Raw genomic sequence first — 20,399 nt, forward strand, 5'->3', positions numbered from 1 at the left:
CCCTTTCGAAGGGGCCACAGAATTCTCCCCTATAAGACACGGATAAGGTGTATGTAAATGGGGTCTTGAAAGAGGCATCACGTTACAATAATGGGTTTGAAAATTTGGCAGTACAGGCTTGAACTGTGATGTACCTCTCGGTTTAATTTGTGGAGCACAAAAGGATGGTTAATGCTTAGAATATTATAGGATAGCCAATTGACACACATATCCAAGTAATTCATGTGGCAAAATCTATAGTGGAAAGAAATACCTGCATTACTGATATCTTGATGTTCAATATGTTAAAACCAGCCTTCTATAAGGAGTTTCTATGGAGGATAAATTAGGGGTGGGAGCAGTTAGAAATTCAGCCACTAGATGGCATTGCTGTAAGGATTAACCATCTCGGTCATACAAGGGGATGCATTTTAGGAGTCAAAACTTGACGCCTGAAGATAAAGAGAGCGCGAAACCTTATCACGCATGCCCAGGAACATACGTCTAATTGATGCGGATTACGTATCGGGACGGAAACAGACATGCGCAGAAATAGGCGGAATTACCATAAAAGACGTCGGTCGCTCCTGTGACGTCAGCCTCTGATGAGTCCCAAGGGACGAAACGCGTAAGGCGGAGCAGGGAGCGTCTGACGTCACAGGAAGCAGGACTTACATCGCTTGAAAGAAGTTAGGCTGGAACTGATGCGCCGGTGCGGGAAACGGGACGCCGTGACCGTAGGAGGAGGCACATCACAGGGCTGACAGCCCGATATGCGGAGATTCATCTGTGGATGACGTGAGTGCGCCTAAGCGCAGGGAATAGTTACTATTTTAAAAAGGTTTTATGCTATGTTTGTTATGTTTTTATTGAAGAATCCGGATTAAAAAGTTTTTGATGATACATGAAAGCAGCAGATCGTTGTGGATTGATTTGTGCGATAGATCCACCTGGTATATGAGGTGGTCTGCATCTGGTGAGCCTGTAATTTTTTTCAAAGTTGGTGATCAGTTCGCACTAGAAGTGGAGCACAAAGGGGCACATTATTTATCACTGTTGGGGTGTTTAAATGATGATGAAAATCTAACAGTAATGCACTATGTGGAGCTATGCTTTATTTCTTTTAGGTGCTGAGGACAATGAGAAGAGGAGCGCTGTCATACTGATGTAATACATTTGTGACTGTGGACTATTTTGACAGCGAACACTCTAGTTATATGATAGACTGCCAATTTGGCTATTATTTTAACAAGTGAACATTCGAGTTATATGATAGATTGTCAATGTGGATACGGTGGGCGCAGTTTGCATAATACGTACAGTTAGGATATATGTTCCAAACTTGCTGCAGGAGGGATCTCGTTTGTTTAATGCCTAAGATCTCCTATACGCCCTGCTGCTGTATAGGATGACAGCTATGTAGCGTATTCCACACGGCATATATAGTATTTAGTTGAATATGTATGGCACAGGCACACAGGCTTAATAGATAGCAATGTGTTAGGCACAATCGGAGATGTTAATCTTGTAGGGCACGGATTCCGAGGGACATATCATAAAAGAATGACAATGTCTCCGGGACAAGCCGAGTAGACTATCTGCACCGGAGGAAGGATGTTGTTATACTATCTATCTCCCCAGTCCATGGATGCAAGTAGAGCGCCCAGGGCAGAGCAGCTCAGTGTGGAGAGAAAAATAAAAAGCCGAAAAAGAAAAGAGGAGCATGCCTCCCACCGGCGACGCCCCAGGAGACCAGCAGCAGACAAATATGCTTATTACAGATTATTCCAAATAAACGTATTCAGCGTAGCTCGATTGTGGATCTACCGCAATGCAGGGGTCTATGCCATGCATTCCTGTAGGGAACAAGTGTTTGTTCATAGTATAGTTTGGGTATAAGTGCTAATGGCCTATTATTTTTATGTCGGTTAATACGACTGTTTAAAACATGGCACTTCCTTTAGGGAAAAGTTGTCTGCTCTGTCCCCCGCGGCGTCACCAGTACAAGGCACAAAGTAAATTAATAAAAGGGCGTTGTTTGGGATCTCTTACTACTATAGGGGTCTGCCGCATAGTGGGTTTTGCTGCTCGCTCCTATGACGCATCCTATTGACCCATATCTATATTGCGGCGTAGCACACCAATAATTAGCCCATAATATCAGCAGATCAAGAGCACGCTAGTTTCCCCGGGCGACCCAGGAGATTCAGAGTCAGGGCGTAGCATATTAGCAAAGAGACCATAAGAGTCACAGCCCCTATATCTGGCCATTACGGATTCCGCACGCGCCAAAAGGTTTTGAGCGGGCAGGTTATATTAGCGCACAATGGCAGAGCAGGATTTAAGAGTTTGCCTATTTAACCCGCTCTATCGGATCTCCTGGGTCACCTGCATTTAGTCATTACACAAAAGAAATATTCAGTGTCGTTAATGTCTAGCAGGCACATTCCGGTGTGTACACATACATCAGGGCTCCGTCTGCGGGGGCTCATTACTGGCCCCTATTCCGCAACACAACAGTGCAGTATAGTTCGAGAGTCACAAGAACTAAGAATGAACAGCAACGAAACAACAGTGTAAAAGAAAATATTGGCCTCTGTCCCTGTTCGAGCATTGGGACCACATGTGCCCGAAGACCGACCCATAGCTAACTAATGCCAGTTGCTGAGTATTAGCCCAGTCATCCGCTTTAAAATCATAGCCGTGAAAAGGGAACGTTCCAAGGAAGTCTAGCAGCTCACTGGACCCAGGATAAGTTCCAGTTCACAGTACCAAGTGAGCGATATCAGTGTTCTCCCCAGGATCAATTAAGTGGGCGCGCCGCCCGGGTGAATTAAGGCCCCGCCCGGCTGCTATTTTGCATATTAGAAAAGCCAGCGCTGTTCTCTGCACTCAGCGCTGACTCCTCTGTGCCCAGCAAGCTCAGCTCCTCTACGTACGAGATCTCCCGCTTTCCGGCGGGCTCGTACACTCATTGGCTCGGCATGGCAATAGGCGGGGCCATCTGTTATACTGCATAGTGCTCTTCTAGGAAGTTAGAACGAGGTACGTTGCAAGCAGTCTCTCACTCTGTCTGTGCTTGCACGATCGTGAAGGGACGCTGGAGCCTGTGTGACTAAAAGCAGAGCTGGGCAAACTACAGCCCGTCTGGCTTTGTAATCTTGGTATTTATTGCCTCCTTTCCTCCTCATGGCTGTCTCACTTGTCGCTCTCCCTCCCCAGTCCCCACCGTACAATTGTTGTACAATTACGTGCCGTACTAACTTTCTCATCTCTGAATTACGGCACTTTTTTGTCAGACTGAAGAGAGGAGTGCAGGCAATCACTCACTTCCTCCCCTGGGTGTCAGACGCATGGAGCAGATCTCCACTCGCTGCAGAGAGCGGGATGTCCTGGTTGCCCAGAGAACAGCACACAGACAGCAGCGCTGAAAGGGAAAAAAAAAGCAGTCTGATCTGATAGGTACAGGCAAAAAAAAAAGCTGTGACCTTAGGTCAGCTTGCACACATAAAGCTCTGTCCTGAAGTGTATTCCCACCCCCTCTTTTTTAACCCTTAGGATACACTAATCTCTGGAATCTCAAGGGGCCAGCATGTCCTTTCAAACCATGCTGAGCTTTGCATTTTCTCAAAAAAAAACCAGTTCATACCTATGTGTGAATTTGCAGCTTCTCAATTAAATCTGTAGGACATGCTGAGCCTTGTGGTTCCACAACAATGGGGTCCACAAATAATGAAAACCTTACCAATCAGATGATTGGTAGAGGAACCAACCCCAAAAAACATTGACGGAACAATAGTGGTTGATCGGAACCATTAATGATGCCCAATACGTATAACAATATGATGTCTGTTTCACCTGCACTGTGAACCGGATTTGTGTACTGCAAATCAAGCCTATTTTTGTTTTGTTTTTTTCAAACGCAAACAAAAGGCACTGTAATAGCACATTGAAAACAATCAAACAACCGTTTTTCCTGGTTTTGACTTGGCAGGTTCACTTTAAGACAGATGGTGCATATATAATACTGGGTACACACAGATTTTCCGGCTGATTTACAGTCAGATCCATTATTTCAAACATGACCGATCTGCGTTCTGATCGATTTTCGAGCAATTTCCGATCAATTTCCTATTGAAGTGAACGGAAATCGATCGGAAAATGCTCGGCAATTGATCAGAAAGCAGATCGGACATGTTGGAAATAATCGTTCTGACAGTAAATCGGGCAGAAAATCTCACCTAGCATCTCTGTACCTAGCAATAAAGCAAGAGTCATATGGAGGCTCAGTGTTTTCCCCAGGCCTCCATCCGGCTAATTTTGGTAAGCACCCGGCTGATATCGGCTCGTTTCCTCCTTCTGCTATGCTGTCAGCAAAGCTTACACGGCCCTGCATTCCCCCTGTTGTGCCCCACCCGGCTACTTTTTCATGCCACCCGGCTGGAAAAAATTTCTGGGGAGAACACTGGATATGAGGCTGGGTAAAGGCAGAGGATTAGCTCTACTCGGCTGGAAATCCGGGTCAACAAGAGGGAACACATAATGTATCTGTAAGGGCCCCTTTCGAACGGTATCCGATAGTCTGCAACAAGGTAGGAATAACATTGTACTTACAGTTCCGAGGGCAAAGAATATTAAAAAGGTGTCTACTCAGGTAGACGTGGTAGAGTATTGATCCACGTCGTTGCTTCTGCAGGTGTTTCAAAGAACTTGGCCTCTCCATCCACCTGGACCCGAAGCTTTGCGGGGAAAAGCATAGCATAGGTGATGTTACGCTCTCGCAGCTTCTGTTTAACTTGGGAGAAGGACTTGTGTTGTTTCTGTGTTTCGGTGGTAAAGTCCGGGAAGGTCATCAAACGGTGGTTCTCATGGAACAGGTCACCGACATTCCTTGCGGCTGTTAAGATGTTATCCCTATCTTTGAAATTCAGGATCTTAAAGATCAGGGCTCGAGGAGGTGCTCCTGGAGGGTTCTTTTTGCTGGTGATCCTGTGGGCCCTTTCGATCACGAAGAAGGGAGAGAAGGTGTTTTCAGGGAGAAGGCGTCTCAGTAGTTGTTCCACATATGCGGGCACATCATTTCCTTCGCATCCCTCTGGGAGACCAACCAGGCGGAGGTTATTGCGCCGGTTTCTATTCTCGGAGTCCACCGACTTGTCCTCCAGGGTTTTCAGCCGTCTTTGCATGGCGGGGATGTCGCTGCTGTGTGCCCGGACAGTATCCTCGGTATCTGAGGTGCGTCTTTCTACCTCAGTCACCCGCTCACGGATGCTGCACATGTCCTGGCAGAGCAGACCCAGGCCCGCATCTACGTGGTCAATTTTCACTGTAAGTGCAGCCTGGCACGAGTGTATCGCCTCCATAATGGTGCCTACATATGGCGGGAGTGGCTCTGGTTCCTCATCGGCGGCCATGTTGTCCATTGCCTTATCGTTCTTTTCCTTCAGCTTCTGCCCAGACGGAGTGGTTGCAGGTTGGTCTGGCAGTTTAGATTTATCCCCCTTCTCCTTATTCTGCTTAGAGCGCTGTGACATTTCTGAAACTTCGTAGGGGTGATAGCGGGAGGTAGATGGCTTCTCCAACGCAGGGCCTGCAGATTCTCCCTGGTCAGAGGTGTCAGCGGTGCTGGTATCCGCAAATCCCTCCGATGTAGGATCAAACCAGGTCTCCAGTTTGCGTCCAGGCGTCGGCCGAACTGGCAGGGTGGATTTAAGGTAGAATTTAGCTGTGTTTGAGCAATAATGGCTGAGCAAGGAAAGCTAGGTAGCGGAGCCTCTTCACCACGCGTCCGCTCAGGTCGCCATGTTGACCACGCCCCCCATTATTGTCAGATCTGACAAGATTAGCTGCATGCATGTTTCAGTGGTTTTAAGTCCTACCCCAAAGAGCCACATTAATTCATGCCATGCAGTGATAAGGACCAATCAATCTGAAACAGTCTGTATGCATAGCTCAAAAGGGTATAGCAAAACATTTACTAAATTGGGGGGACCTTAACTACTTTCGCCTTTTGGACGTGGCTATTACGTCCAAAAGGCTGCTTCTGCTCTGGTGCATGTGGCTGCACGCTCCCGCGCACACCCCCGCTCGTTAGCCCGGTGATCAATGAAGGAGAACACAGTTCCCATTCATTGTGTTCCCATTCATTGATCTAAGTCCCCGTTAGAAAGGCCGATGGCTTCTTTCAGAAGCCGCAATCTTTCTAAAAAAAAAAAAGTTTCCCATCCACCCTTCACTTCCTGTAAGCGAGAGAGCGCGCTTACAGGACTAAAAATTTTTTGGGGACTGTGGCCATCTTGTGGCCATATAGTAAAACTACATTTTTATTTTTATTTTTTTTAATAAATACAATTTATTAGAATTTAAAATTAACTGTTTACCCACCACACTCCAAAAAATACCAAAATAAATGTTTTAATTTAAAAAAATTACAATAATTACAATAAAAAATTGACAATAAAAAAACAAAAAAAAATAAACATGATTAGTTACCTAAGGGTCTGAACTTTTTAAAGATGCATGTGAAGAGGGAATATTACAATTATTTTTTAAATAAAACCTGTACTGGAAAAAAAAAAGTTACCCTGGGGGGGGGGGGGGGACTCACCTCAGTAGGGGGAAGCCTCTGGACCCTATCGAGGCTTCCCACATCCTCCTGTGACCCACGGCGGTCTCGCTGCAGCCCCCGAAATGCACACGCGACAATTAGTCGCGCTGTTGCGGCTCTTCTGACGCAGATAGGCAGAAATAGCCGATCTCCGTCGGGTCCACTCTACTGCGCAGGCAACTTGCGCCTGCGCAGTAGAGCGGCCCGACGGAGATTGGCTATTTCCGCCTATCTCCGTGGGAAGAGCGGATACTGCGCCTGCGCTGGAGCCAAAAGGTAAATATTTACATCGCCGCCGCTCAGGGAGGATTTTCGCCCCCATCGCCGTGGGACCAAGGATGGGGAAGCCTCAATAGGATCCGGAGGCTTTCCTCACCAGAGGTGAGTACCCCCCCTGGGGAGTTTTTTTCATTACAGATTTTCTTTAAATTATAAGCTTGTAAATAGTGATGGATAAAAAACTGTAAAAATGCACCTTTGTTTCCAAATAAAATATTGGCGCCATACATTGTGATAGGGACATAATTTAAAATGTGTAATAACCGGGACAAATGGGCAAATAAAATACGTGGGTTTTAATTATGGTAGCGTGGATTATTATTATTATTATTTAGTATTTATATAGCGCCAACATATTACGCAGCGCTGTACAGTGTATATATATATATCTTGTCACTAACTGTCCCTCAAAGGAGCTCACAATCTAATCCCTACCATTGCCATATGTCTATATTATGTAGTGAACGAACTGTAGTCTAGGGCCAATTTTAGGGGGAGCCAATTTACTTATCCATGTTTTTGGAATGTGGGAGGAAACCTGAGTGCCCGGAGGAAACCCACGCAGACACGGAGAGAACATACAAACTCTTTGCAGATAGTGCCCTGGCTGGGATTCGAACCAGGGACCCAGCGCTGCAAAGCGAGAGAGCTAACCACTACGCCACCGTGCTGCCCAATTATTTTAATCTATAATGGCCGAAACCTAAGAAATACTGGGTACTGGGTAAATTGCTGCAAATGGGAATGCCACTAATAGTACACACATCACACAGTGTGCTCAGTGTTGCCTGTGACCCCTATACTTTTATTTAGTGTGTTAGACCTACATTTGTAGACTTATAGTCAAGTATATACAGTAGTTGATATAGGATTAAGTAAATTTCTAATGCAAACTTATGCAGCTTCCGACTTGGCAGGTCCATTTTCAAGCTGCATAAATTTGCATTAAAAATGTTAACAATCCTGAATCAACTCAGAACTACTTGCATTTTACTGACGATCCTTACGGTCAATTACCATACTGGCCTCTAATTGACAATGCTAGCCTCCTGATCATCCACTGCTCTCCAGATATGCAGCAGCTAACCACTACAAACGGACACATAGCCAGTGTGACACCGTGGCTGGAGGCAAACATCATAGTGAGCATGTTATTATTATTATTACTAATTTGTAAAGCACTGACATATTCCATGCCGCTGCACAAAGTAAGAAACAAACATGGGGTACATAGCAATACAGACAATAGTGTACACCAATATACAAAATACAGAATTGGTACAAAATACAGAATTGGTAATTACAGTGACAAAAGTAACATGATAAATAAAATGTGTAACAAAGTCCAAGACAAAAAGGGCGAGAGAGCCCTGCCCTTGCGAGCTTACAACTAAAGGAATAAGGGGGAACAATAGGTGGGGAAGTATACAATAATCATACCTAGAGGCAGTGTGTTGTTAGGTTATCTAGTAAGAAGTGCAACTTGGCCAGAGGTCAAAAGGGGAATGGTCTAAAGTAGCACGTATGCTTGTAGGAAAAAGTGAGTTTTGTGGAAGCATATAAAGAGAGCCCGAGGTGGGCTAAAAAAAAAAAAAAAATAGGCTACCAGATCCAATGGGGCTGAGCAGATCAGGTAGCCTCCAAAACCGCCACTCCTGTGTGCCGCACTGGCCCACTTTCACTATTGTGACCTATAGGTCATGACGCTGCAAGGAGAGAGATCTCTCTCTCACAGCAGCGTGCAGGGAGGCGGGGGAGTGTCAGGGGGCACGGCCAGGGAGAGAGAGCTGCCCAATGGCAGCTCTGGAAATCCTGCAGGACCGCCCCTGGTGGGAGTTTTAAACAGGGAATCCCTCTCCCTGTGATTACCTCCGAGATAGCGACAAATATTGTCGCGCCAACATATTACGCAGCGCTGGACAATAAATATATACCATGATACAAGGATGACAGACATAACACCGGTATGCAACATAGAACACAGTTATATAAGGCAAACGGTACAAGATACATGATCATGCAATTATGGGCTGGTTAGGTAGGGCCAGTAATACAAGTACATGCCATGAGTACTATAGGAAAGGAGCACACGATCGTGTAGATTATACTAGGGAAGGGAGGACCCTGCCAGAGCCCTACAATCTGAGGCAGAGAACATGCCTGTGTCCCATCTGCCCCATGGAAACACCTCAGGTTCTCTTTAAAGATATCAAAAAAAGACAACGACAAGACAAATAACATTTATATCACGCTTTTCTCCTTGCGGACTCAAAGCGCCAGAGCTGCAGCCACTAGGGCGCGCTCTATGAGCAGTAGCAGTGTTAGGGAGACTTGCCAAAGGTCTCCTTACTGAATAGGTGGTGGCTTACTGAACAGGCAGAGCCGAGATTCGAACCCAGGTCTCCTGTGTCAGAGGCAGAGCCCTTAACCATTACACTTTCCAGCCACTGCTGGTTGGAGAGTGATGGAAGTCTTTTGGATGAGGAGTGAAGCACATGAGAAATTTGTATATGTGAATGCAAGGAGGTGATTCTAGGGGAGGACAAAAGAAAAATGTAAAATACATAAAAACACAAATAAAAAGTGCATTTCTACTACAGTAAAATGTGCTGGAAATGACTTTTCTCCTATGTTGCTTTCACATACAGTAGGTAGCAAATCTGACAACTAATAGATTTTGGACGAGCCCATTGCCTCATGGGGGATTTCAGGGTTTTCTTTATTTCAAAAGCCCTTAGTAAACAGCAGTTGCTCATTCAAACAGCCAGATTAGCATACATTTGAAATCGGCGCCGGTAGACTTGGGCGCAGGATACAGCCGGTATGTGGCTGATCCTGCTACTGCACAAGTCTGGGCCGTGTTAATTACTATTCCCCCACCAGGCCGCCATGGATAGTGGGGAAATGATATAATTCAGCTTCCAGCAATTGCTGGAGGCCGAATTATTGTGTTTTATAAGCAACTTCGGCTCAGTCTTCTGACGGAGCCGACGTTACTCACTGAGCGCTGCTATAGAAGTGATTCCCTTTATAGTCTATGGTGGTGGCAGCTTACCTGGGACTTCTAACGGTCCCCCGCAGAAGTCCTGTGCCCACGCAGCCAGTCACCGATGCTCAGGTCCTTGCTGCTGGTTCACTTCTGGAATTTCCGACTCTAAAGTCGGAAAACTACTGCGCCTGCAAATCCGCGTCCTCATTCCCGCTGATGTCACTGGGAGCGTACTGCGCAGTCGCAGACCGTACTGTGCAATACACTCCTGGTGATGTCAGCGGGAGTGAGGGTGCAGCCGCGCAAGCGCAGTTGTTTTCCGACTTTAAAGTCGGAAGTTCCATAAGTGAACCGGCAGCAGGGACCGGAGCATCAGTGACTGGCTGCGTGGGCACAGGACGTCTGCGGGGGACCATTATATGCCCCGGGTAAGTTCAACTCTTTTTCCCCCTACAGTACTCCTTTAAATACTGATAATCCCCTATGAAGAGATGGACTAGTCCAAAACCTGGCAGTTCTGTCAGATTTCTGCTAATTATTGTAAGTGACAACAACATAGGAGAAAAGTAATGTATAGCTTACTTTTACTCTGAAATAAACCTCTCATTTGTATATTTTTATATACATTTTACAGACACCTGTCAGAAACATCTGCTTTGCATGCTCCAGAGAGATCAGCAGGACTGCCAGGCAACTGGTATTGTTACAAAGGAAATAAATATGTCTGCCTCCATATACCTCTCACTTCAGGTAATGAGGCCCCACAGTGGAGCTCCCCAGCACATCTCTACCTTTATCCAGCTCCATAAGGGCTGAATTAGCGTCCAGCTCCTGTTCGCCATGCCCAGCATCAGCCAAAAAGGACCTGCTGCTGCCCCCGCTGACCGCCATGACGGATAGCTGCTCCCGGGGCCCCCTAGGTAAACTACACACGTCCAGTCATTCCACAGGCCTAGCAGGCCGCCATGACAGCGACACCGCGCATGCGCCGTGCGTGCCGCTGCGTCCAGACGGCTGCTGGGGACAGATGTCATTGGCCGGACGTCACCTTCGCTACACCTCCCTGCGAGACGAGCTGCGGTTGGAGGAAGCTGGACCAATCGGCGGCGGGGAAAGGAGTTAGCGGGAGTTTCACAGCTGGCGGGCTGCATTTCGCGGGAGATCCCAATACAGTGAGCTGATTCCGGTCACTGCTGCCTGCCATGTCCCTATTCCGCAGCCTGCAGCACCGGAGCCGCCAAAGGAGCCTCGGTGAGTCCATATTGCTATCACTGGGTTACTCGGATAGCCCCTCCTGACCCCCCCCTTCCCCTGCAGCAGCAGCCGCCCTCCTGGGGGGGGGGGGGGGCATCCGGGGTCTAACATGGAAGGGCAGACATGCAAGGATATAGCAGCACATATTATAGTCTGCTTATCAACCCTTAGGAGATTATAATACATGGAGGGTGAACAGCAGCCATACACAGTATCACTGTAAAGTGTTGCCATGCACAGACATATGGAGGCTGATATTTTTTTCCATTTAAACAATGCACGTTGCCTGGCTGTCCTGCTGTTTCTCTGCCCGGGGGCGTATGCAATAGGGATTGCAGAGGTTGCAACCGCATTGGGACCCTTGGGCAAGAGGGGCCCTTTGGGCTCTACCTCAACTACAGTATTAGCTCTTTATTGGTCCTGTCACTGTGCTCATAATAATTACTTCTATAGATGGGTTGAATAGTGGTAATCATTAACAAACTGTTCCCCATCCCCTTCTTGCAACTCTGACACTGTAGTTGGCTGGTTTTGGTGCGCTGTATCAATTGATACGTATAGAGTGGCTCCCCTAGTTCAAACCATTTGAGTGCCTTGTCAAAAATGCTATGTTCTATCACCCGTTACATTTTGGTAATGCCACGATGTGTAAATGGGTGATATTGGTGATTGAACAGAGGGTTAGAATCCTGGACTGTGCTAGTACCTGTTCAGTTACTAGTCCTTGGGCAAAACTCCCTAGCTCTCCAGGGTGGCCTGCTGAGTGCACCCTTAGTGGCTGCAGCAGATCCCAGCCTGAAATGTTTTCCATTTAAAAGATTTGATAAAACTTTGTTGTGGAAGACAGTAGAGCCCATAGGTATTTTACCAATAATGGAATTTCCTTGAAATCCTCCATGGCCTGGCCATAACAGGGCAAGTCTGTAGTGCCCTGAAGCATGGTGGGTGGGGCTTCCCTCCTAAAAATGCTTCTTGTTTTTCCTGTCCCTGCAGTAGGCTGAGCATTCTCTCTGGTACCCCTGTCATGGAGAACTTTCAGGAAAACCTGTTGTGGGGAAAAGTAATTCTGTTTATAGTATACTGTGAGCTGCAGCTGATGTTCTATATGAGATGTGTTGGTGCAGTGCTCACTAGATGGGATAGCTTTCAGCTGACTTTGATCTGCTGCAACGGTGTTCAGTAATTTTGCCACGATAATACAGGCCAAATAATTAGGGGCATCTTCTAATAGTGAGTTGGTCCACCTTTAGCTCTGATCACAGCCGACATTTTTCTTGGCATGGACTAAACAAGATGCTGATAACATTGCTGAGGAATGTTGGCCCAAGCTGACATAATGGCAGCTCTAAGTTGAGTCAGATTGGATGGTGGCATTTCCAAGCTTTGAATTGATCTTTTGACTTCGTCCTACAATTGTTCAATAGTTCAGGGGACTGATCTGGCCATGGAAGCAGGTTAAACTCTGATCGATGTCCCTCAAACCAATTTGAGACCGATCATGCATGGTGACAAGGGCCCGCAACAGGTGTCTTTTCCTATTTTTTTTGTGATACCAAAGGCACTCTTGATGGTCTCCTGCTGGTAAAGCCCATCTTTTGCAAAGTCTGTCTTGTTGTGTGGGATATGCTTTGTGATGCGCCTGCATTGAATTCAGCTGAAATTTGCAGAGTTAATGCGCACTATGCGTGCTGCTCGCCTTTCACCTGTCTCGCAGTAGGAGAACAGAGGCGCCAGCAGAATAAAAGTGGATAAAATTTTTAAAATTTGCTAGGGGGAAGTGGTGGACTTGCCTCCATAAAGCAGACACGAAAGACTGTCTGTCTGAAAAGTAGCAATCACATTGATTATATAGTACCCCAAAAGTGCAATGCGTTTCGCAGGCCGAGCCTGCTTCATCAGGCAATAAACGTGGGGACAAAACAGAATTCCAGCCATAGCAGGTGTAGCGCCTCACCTGCTATTACTGGGATTCTGTTTTGTAGGTAAGTCCACCACTTCCTCCTAGCACATTTTAAAAATTTTATCCACTTTTATTCTGCTGGCGCCTCTGTTCTCCTACTGCAAAATCGTGTCCACCCCTGGTGGAGGGGTGATCTACCCCTTTTTGTGATCTACAGCGAGCGACTTCTTAGGCCACATACACACATCAGACCATAGTCTTTTGAAAATGAAAGATCACAGACTAATCTTACCACCCTTCATGTAGTATGAGAGCCATACTCTACACAGTCTTTTCTATGGAGCTGAACTCCCCATCAATGCGTATGTTGTGGCGCTGACCTGGTCTAATAGTCTGATAGGCTGCAGCGGTATAAAAGAGGTTAACTCCCAACCTCACCTAGGAAAAAACTGCAAAAATAAATAAATACCTGCGCCTTCAATGGTAAATACCTTGACAATTTAATAAAGCCGTCTCATATTAAAAGAACACAATAATACAATCCATTAAAATGACACTTCATGCACACACACATACAAGTTCAATTGCCATTCAGTGTCCAACAATCTTTCCTATTACTCTCCTCTAATGGCAATCAACCTGTCTGTCAATAGTGCACTATTGAATCCTCCTAATGAAGCTTCCAATAAAAATCGAATTAGCAGCAACACAATACCTTAATAGCGCTTTGCAAGCGTTTTAAAACTTTTTAAAAGCATTTCAGGGTCTCAGCAGCGGGTAAGTCTCATATGGCAGCAGTTCCCAGAGCGATAGCAGCAAAATTGTGCACAGACCAACAGTGCTCCGCAACAGCGGATAGTGACAATATATACGTTTCCGTAGCGGGAGAATTCCTTATAGTAGCAGGTTCCAATCATAGAACAACAGATCTCAGAGTGCTCTTGAATTCCGCAGCAGCGGATAACTTATAGTGACAATAATTACTCACTTCAGCCTGTGTGTAACAGATTACTCACGGGACTCCTGAGTTGCAGTGAAAGGCAGTAGTATTCAAAAGTTCATGAGGTCTTGAACAAGGCAATGAGTCCCGGCCGGCGACTCTCCAAGAGGTGTCTCAGCTTGATTGCCGAATAGACCCAAGAGCATAACACGAACACCGGCAGTGTTTACCGGAAGTACGGGTGACGTCCCCGCAAGTTAGCATCCAATCCGCTTACTAGTTTCGGTAGGTCCGCCTACCTTCTTCAGAGCTGGCTCTCATTGGGTCTTACGTCCTTTTAACACTCTGCCTTAACTCCGCCCTCCAGTTTCATTCCCTCCCACGGCTTTTGTTCCTCCGTTCTTCTCTATTCATCTATTGTTTCAATCAAAAGCAAACAGTTCCACATCTGAGTTCAAACCACGTGGGGCCAGACAGTCTAATGTGTATATCCAGTATGTTTCAACTCTGGACATTTTCTTGATAAAATCTCCTCCTCTCCAATCTTTTGCCACTACTTGAATAGCATAAAAACTAAATGTCAGCAGACTGCTGCCATGGTATTCCATAAAGTGTTTACTCAATGGATGTTTAGTGCTCTTCTTTTTAATATTGTTTATATGTTCTCCAATCCTTTCTAGGAGCTTACGCTTGGTCCTCCCCACATATTGTTTGTGACAGCCACATTCTATAACATAAATAACACCAGTTGTTGTACAGTCCATTTTGTCTGTTATATCAAATTCTTCCCCTGTAGCTAATGACCTAAAGCTCTCCACTGGTGCTACATATTTAATACTCCTGCATGACTTACAGAAACCGCACCTTCTGAAAGACCCCTTTTCTTTTGGTCTAGTCCCTTGTTGTAATACAGTAGGTGCAATCATGGTCTTAATATTGGGGGCCTTCTTAAAAACAAACCTAGGTTTATCAATCAGAATCCCATTCAGAGTCTTGTTCTGCTGTAGGATATGCCAGTATTTTTCTACTGAATTTCTGATATACTTGGACTGTTGGTTATACTGTAGCTTAATACGTTTATCTTTCACTACCAAGAGATCCTCTCTTGCGTAGTTTTTAACTTATTCTGCTGCTTCTTCCAATTCATATACATCATACTTCTTCTCAATAAATCGCTCTTTTAGTGTTTCTACCTGATTCTCATAATATGACAATTCTGTGCAGTTTCTCCTAATACGTGTGAACTGATTCTTTGGAATATTGGTTAACCATTTGAATAAATGACAACTATCCCTCAATATATAGCTGTTGGTGTCAACCTTCTTAAAGAAGGTCCTGGTCTTGACCATTCCATCCTCCACAAAAATGGTCCAGTCCAGATAATTCACTTCATTGGCACTATATTCACATAAAAATGTCAAATTATATTCGTTCTTCAAATTCAACCAACCCATGAACTTCTTCAAACTGTCTTCTCCTCCTTTCCAAACAAACAGTGTATCGTCAATAAAACGTTTCCATAGGACGAGATCCGCTCCGGGGCCCTCCGATCCACCCAAAACTAACTCCTCCCAATACGCCATAAATAAATTAGCGAACCTCGTCCCCATGGCTGTCCCAATTTTCTGCAAGTAGTATTTAGATTCACAGCAAAACTAGTTATGAGACAATATATACATAATCGCCTCCAAAATAAAGTCAATTTGATCATCTGGAATCTCAGTCAGATTCTTCAAAAAGTGCCTAACTGCTTTCACCCCCATATCATGTTTGATCACAGTGTACAATGAGCTAATGTCTGCTACGCACAACAGGTACCCCTCCTGCCATTCAAAATCCTTTAAAATTCGCAGGACATGCCCAGTATCCCTCACATAGGACTTTAGTAATTTTGAACATAGTGAGAATTTATGGAAATATCGTGAAGATCGCCTAAGTAGAATTGAAACATTTTTTAATTTAGGTGAGAAAAAAACCCTCAATGATTACAGAGATGATGAATTCATTAAGAGTCACTGCAGGAAACTTGAAAAATGATTAATTCATGATACAAAGAATTTATGGGAAATATATGCATTGGATAAATATAAAGAACAGGACAAGTGTCCACCAGGACTAATTTTGTATAAAACCTTGGCTTCTGATCTTCAAACGGAAGAAGTACAAGAAGATTGGGATAGAATGTTCAAATCCTTTTCCATGCAGATTCTAGACTTTATAAGAGAAGTAAGAAAGATGCAAGTGATTAGTAGAAGTGAAGAAGTCAGGAATCTATATGGAAAATTGGAACCTCCATTTAGAAAACGACACCTTTAAGGAAATAGATTGGAGTATTCAAGGGAGACTGATTAGACTAGAGGAGGATATTATGCAGAGGAAATTAAAGAAATTTACAAGGGATGAGGTGGTATATGACGACCTAACCTACTTTTCGGAAATTGAGAATCAAGGAACAGGGGAGTGTGAGGAAGGTTGTCTAGAAATAGAGGAATTGGAAGATGAAACAGAGGGAGAGAAAGTGGTAGAGGAGGTGGAAGTGATTAGAGTAGAAGAATTACCTGCAGAGACAAATTAATTGGTTGGTTCTGCACAGAGGGAGGGTGAGTGGGAGGGGGTGGAGGAGGAGAGGGGAGGGGGTGCATTAATAGAGATGATGGGGAATGTGGAGGAAGTGAGCCCACCATCTGTAGCATTAGGGGTAGTGAATGTTTTAGAACCATTGGAAAACCATAAGGCTAATTGTGTCCAAGAAGTACCGCTAAGGGCTCCAATACCAGTTGAAGCTGAGGTGATTGTTCAGATTCCTACGCACAACAGGTTTTCCCCTTTGGATAGACGGTCGGATCTCCCCAGACCCTCATTGAAGTTTTTTTGATCATAGGACCGAATTGGACCAAAGATCCACTGAAAGCAGTATGAAGAAGCTGGAAAGAATGAAATTAAGATCACATTTTAATAAAAATAAAACTCAAAATCCCCCCGACCACAAAAGTCAGAACCTTCTGTATAGAAACCAGAATCCCCAAAAGAATCATCATTATAGGAACCCGAGGGGTCCAATCTCCAAGCCAGAAAATAAGATAACGAATCATTTTTTTATACAGAAGAAAGGAGGGTGGATCAGACACGGGGAGTAGAGGTAGAGGACTCAGTAAGAAAAAATAAATAATTGATCAAACCATTGGACCGTCACCAAAAGAAGTAAATGGGGGATATTTAACCTTAGCAGTAGAAAGTTGGAGTCAGTAGAGGTAGCACTTTTAAAGAAGGGACTAAAGTTTGCTCCCTCCAATAAATTGAATAAATTAGACACTTTTATTGGCATTAAGAAATATGAGACAACTTTGCCTAAAAAAGTATTTTGTAAAAAACCCCTCACACAGGAAGTAGAGAAGGATCAGTTTATTCATACAGATTTAAAAGAAAAGTCCAAATTTAATCCGAGACACGAAATTAGTGACTCCATGTTAACTTTTGAAACAATGGTCCTTAAAGGATACCACAACTGAAATGTGACATAATGAGATAGACATGGGTATGTACAGTGCCTAGCACACAGATAACTATGCTGTGTTCCTTTTTTTTTTTCTCTGCCTGAAAGAGTTAAATATCAGGTATGTAAGTGGCTGACTCAGTCCTGACTCAGACAGGAAGTGACTACAGTGTGACCCTCACTGATAAGAAATTCCAACTATAAAACACTTTCCTAGCAGAAAATGGGTTCTGAGAGCAAGAAAGAGGTAAAAAAGGGGAATTTCTTATCAGTGAGGGTCACACTGTAGTCACTTCCTGTCTGAGTCAGGACTGAGTCAGCCACTTACATACCTGATATTTAACTCTTTCAGGCAGAGAAAGAAAAAAAAGGAACACAGCATAGTTATGTGTGCTAGGCACTGTACATACACATGTCTATCTCATTATGTCACATTTCAGTTGTGGTATCCTTTAATGATGTGAGAAAGATGAGAATTAATAATTGTTCGAATTTAACAGTAGGTGAGAAGAAAGCCATGAGGACATTACGAGAAGACCCCAGTATTGTCATTCGGCCAGCTGATAAGGGGGGAGGGGTGGTGATACAAGATGTGGAGGAGTACAATAAGGAAGCACAAAGGCAGCTAGAAGACAGGAATACTTATGAGAGCCTAAAAAGAGACCGGTGTTTGCGATTTCAAAAAGAATTAAAAATATTGCTAGATAAAGGGAAAGAACAAGGGATTCTATCTGAAAAGGAGTATCAGTTTATCTCACAGTCCCATCCCCGACTGCCTGTTTATTACCATCTCCCGAAGATCCATAAGAGGATCATTGACCCTCCAGGGAGACCGATTATCTCCGGGATTGGGTCACTCACATCCAACTTGTCAGAATATGTCGATAAGTTTTTACAAAAAGCTGTGGTCCTGACCAAGTCCTATGTGAGGGATACTGGGCATGTCCTGCGAATTTTAAAGGATTTTGAATGGCAGGAGGGGTACCTGTTGTGCGTAGCAGACATTAGCTCATTGTACACTGTGATCAAACATGATATGGGGGTGAAAGCAGTTAGGCACTTTTTGAAGAATCTGACTGAGATTCCAGATGATCAAATTGACTTTATTTTGGAGGCGATTATGTATATATTGTCTCATAACTAGTTTTGCTGTGAATCTAAATACTACTTGCAGAAAATTGGGACAGCCATGGGGACGAGGTTCGCTCCGGGGTTCGCTAATTTATTTATGGCGTATTGGGAGGAGTTAGTTTTGGGTGGATCGGAGGGCCCCGGAGCGGATCTCGTCCTATGGAAACGTTTTATTGACGATACACTGTTTGTTTGGAAAGGAGGAGAAGACAGTTTGAAGAAGTTCATGGGTTGGTTGAATTTGAAGAACGAATATAATTTGACATTTTTATGTGAATATAGTGCCAATGAAGTGAATTATCTGGACTGGACCATTTTTGTGGAGGATGGAATGGTCAAGACCAGGACCTTCTTTAAGAAGGTTGACACCAACAGCTATATATTGAGGGATAGTTGTCATTTATTCAAATGGTTAACCAATATTCCAAAGAATCAGTTCACACGTATTAGGAGAAACTGCACAGAATTGTCATATTATGAGAATCAGGTAGAAACACTAAAAGAGCGATTTATTGAGAAGAAGTATGATGTATATGAATTGGAAGAAGCAGCAGAATAAGTTAAAAACTACGCAAGAGAGGATCTCTTGGTAGTGAAAGATAAACGTATTAAGCTACAGTATAACCAACAGTCCAAGTATATCAGAAATTCAGTAGAAAAATACTGGCATATCCTACAGCAGAACAAGACTCTGAATGGGATTCTGATTGATAAACCTAGGTTTGTTTTTAAGAAGGCCCCCAATATTAAGACCATGATTGCACCTACTGTATTACAACAAGGGACTAGACCAAAAGAAAAGGGGTCTTTCAGAAGGTGCGGTTTCTGTAAGTCATGCAGGAGTATTAAATATGTAGCACCAGTGGAGAGCTTTAGGTCATTAGCTACAGGGGAAGAATTTGATATAACAGACAAAATGGACTGTACAACAACTGGTGTTATTTATGTTATAGAATGTGGCTGTCACAAACAATATGTGGGGAGGACCAAGCGTAAGCTCCTAGAAAGGATTGGAGAACATATAAACAATATTAAAAAGAAGAGCACTAAACATCCATTGAGTAAACACTTTATGGAATACCATGGCAGCAGTCTGCTGACATTTAGTTTTTATGCTATTCAAGTAGTGGCAAAAGATTGGAGAGGAGGAGATTTTATCAAGAAAATGTCCAGAGTTGAAACATACTGGATATACACATTAGACTGTCTGGCCCCACGTGGTTTGAACTCAGATGTGGAACTGTTTGCTTTTGATTGAAACAATAGATGAATAGAGAAGAACGGAGGAACAAAAGCCGTGGGAGGGAATGAAACTGGAGGGCGGAGTTAAGGCAGAGTGTTAAAAGGACGTAAGACCCAATGAGAGCCAGCTCTGAAGAAGGTAGGCGGACCTACCGAAACTAGTAAGCGGATTGGATGCTAACTTGCGGGGACGTCACCCGTACTTCCGGTAAACACTGCCGGTGTTCGTGTTATGCTCTTGGGTCTATTCGGCAATCAAGCTGAGACACCTCTTGGAGAGTCGCCGGCCGGGACTCATTGCCTTGTTCAAGACCTCATGAACTTTTGAATACTACTGCCTTTCACTGCAACTCAGGAGTCCCGTGAGTAATCTGTTACACACAGGCTGAAGTGAGTAATTATTGTCACTATAAGTTATCCGCTGCTGCGGAATTCAAGAGCACTCTGAGATCTGTTGTTCTATGATTGGAACCTGCTACTATAAGGAATTCTCCCGCTACGGAAACGTATATATTGTCACTATCCGCTGTTGCGGAGCACTGTTGGTCTGTGCACAATTTTGCTGCTATCGCTCTGGGAACTGCT

The 20,399-nt window shown here is 44.4% G+C and overlaps 2 protein-coding genes across 2 annotated transcripts in view; one reads left to right on the plus strand and one right to left on the minus strand.

Annotated features, from left to right (window-relative positions):
* The window catches only part of INTS7 (integrator complex subunit 7), a 122,487-nt gene extending 111,628 nt beyond the window's left edge, over positions 1–10,859 (minus strand). The window contains exon 1 of the mRNA XM_068232935.1: positions 10,646–10,859. Within this exon, the coding sequence (XP_068089036.1) occupies positions 10,646–10,745 (100 nt within the window). The 5' untranslated portion in view covers positions 10,746–10,859. The remainder of the gene's footprint in view (positions 1–10,645) is intronic.
* An 87-nt stretch (positions 10,860–10,946) lies between these two features.
* The window catches only part of DTL (denticleless E3 ubiquitin protein ligase homolog), a 69,967-nt gene continuing 60,514 nt past the window's right edge, over positions 10,947–20,399 (plus strand). The window contains exon 1 of the mRNA XM_068232936.1: positions 10,947–11,105. Coding sequence (XP_068089037.1) covers positions 11,057–11,105 — 49 coding nt within the window. The 5' untranslated portion in view covers positions 10,947–11,056. The remainder of the gene's footprint in view (positions 11,106–20,399) is intronic.

Source organism: Hyperolius riggenbachi, chromosome 4, assembly GCF_040937935.1.
Source record: "Hyperolius riggenbachi isolate aHypRig1 chromosome 4, aHypRig1.pri, whole genome shotgun sequence".
In the NCBI taxonomy this organism is placed as follows: Eukaryota; Metazoa; Chordata; class Amphibia; order Anura; family Hyperoliidae; genus Hyperolius; species Hyperolius riggenbachi.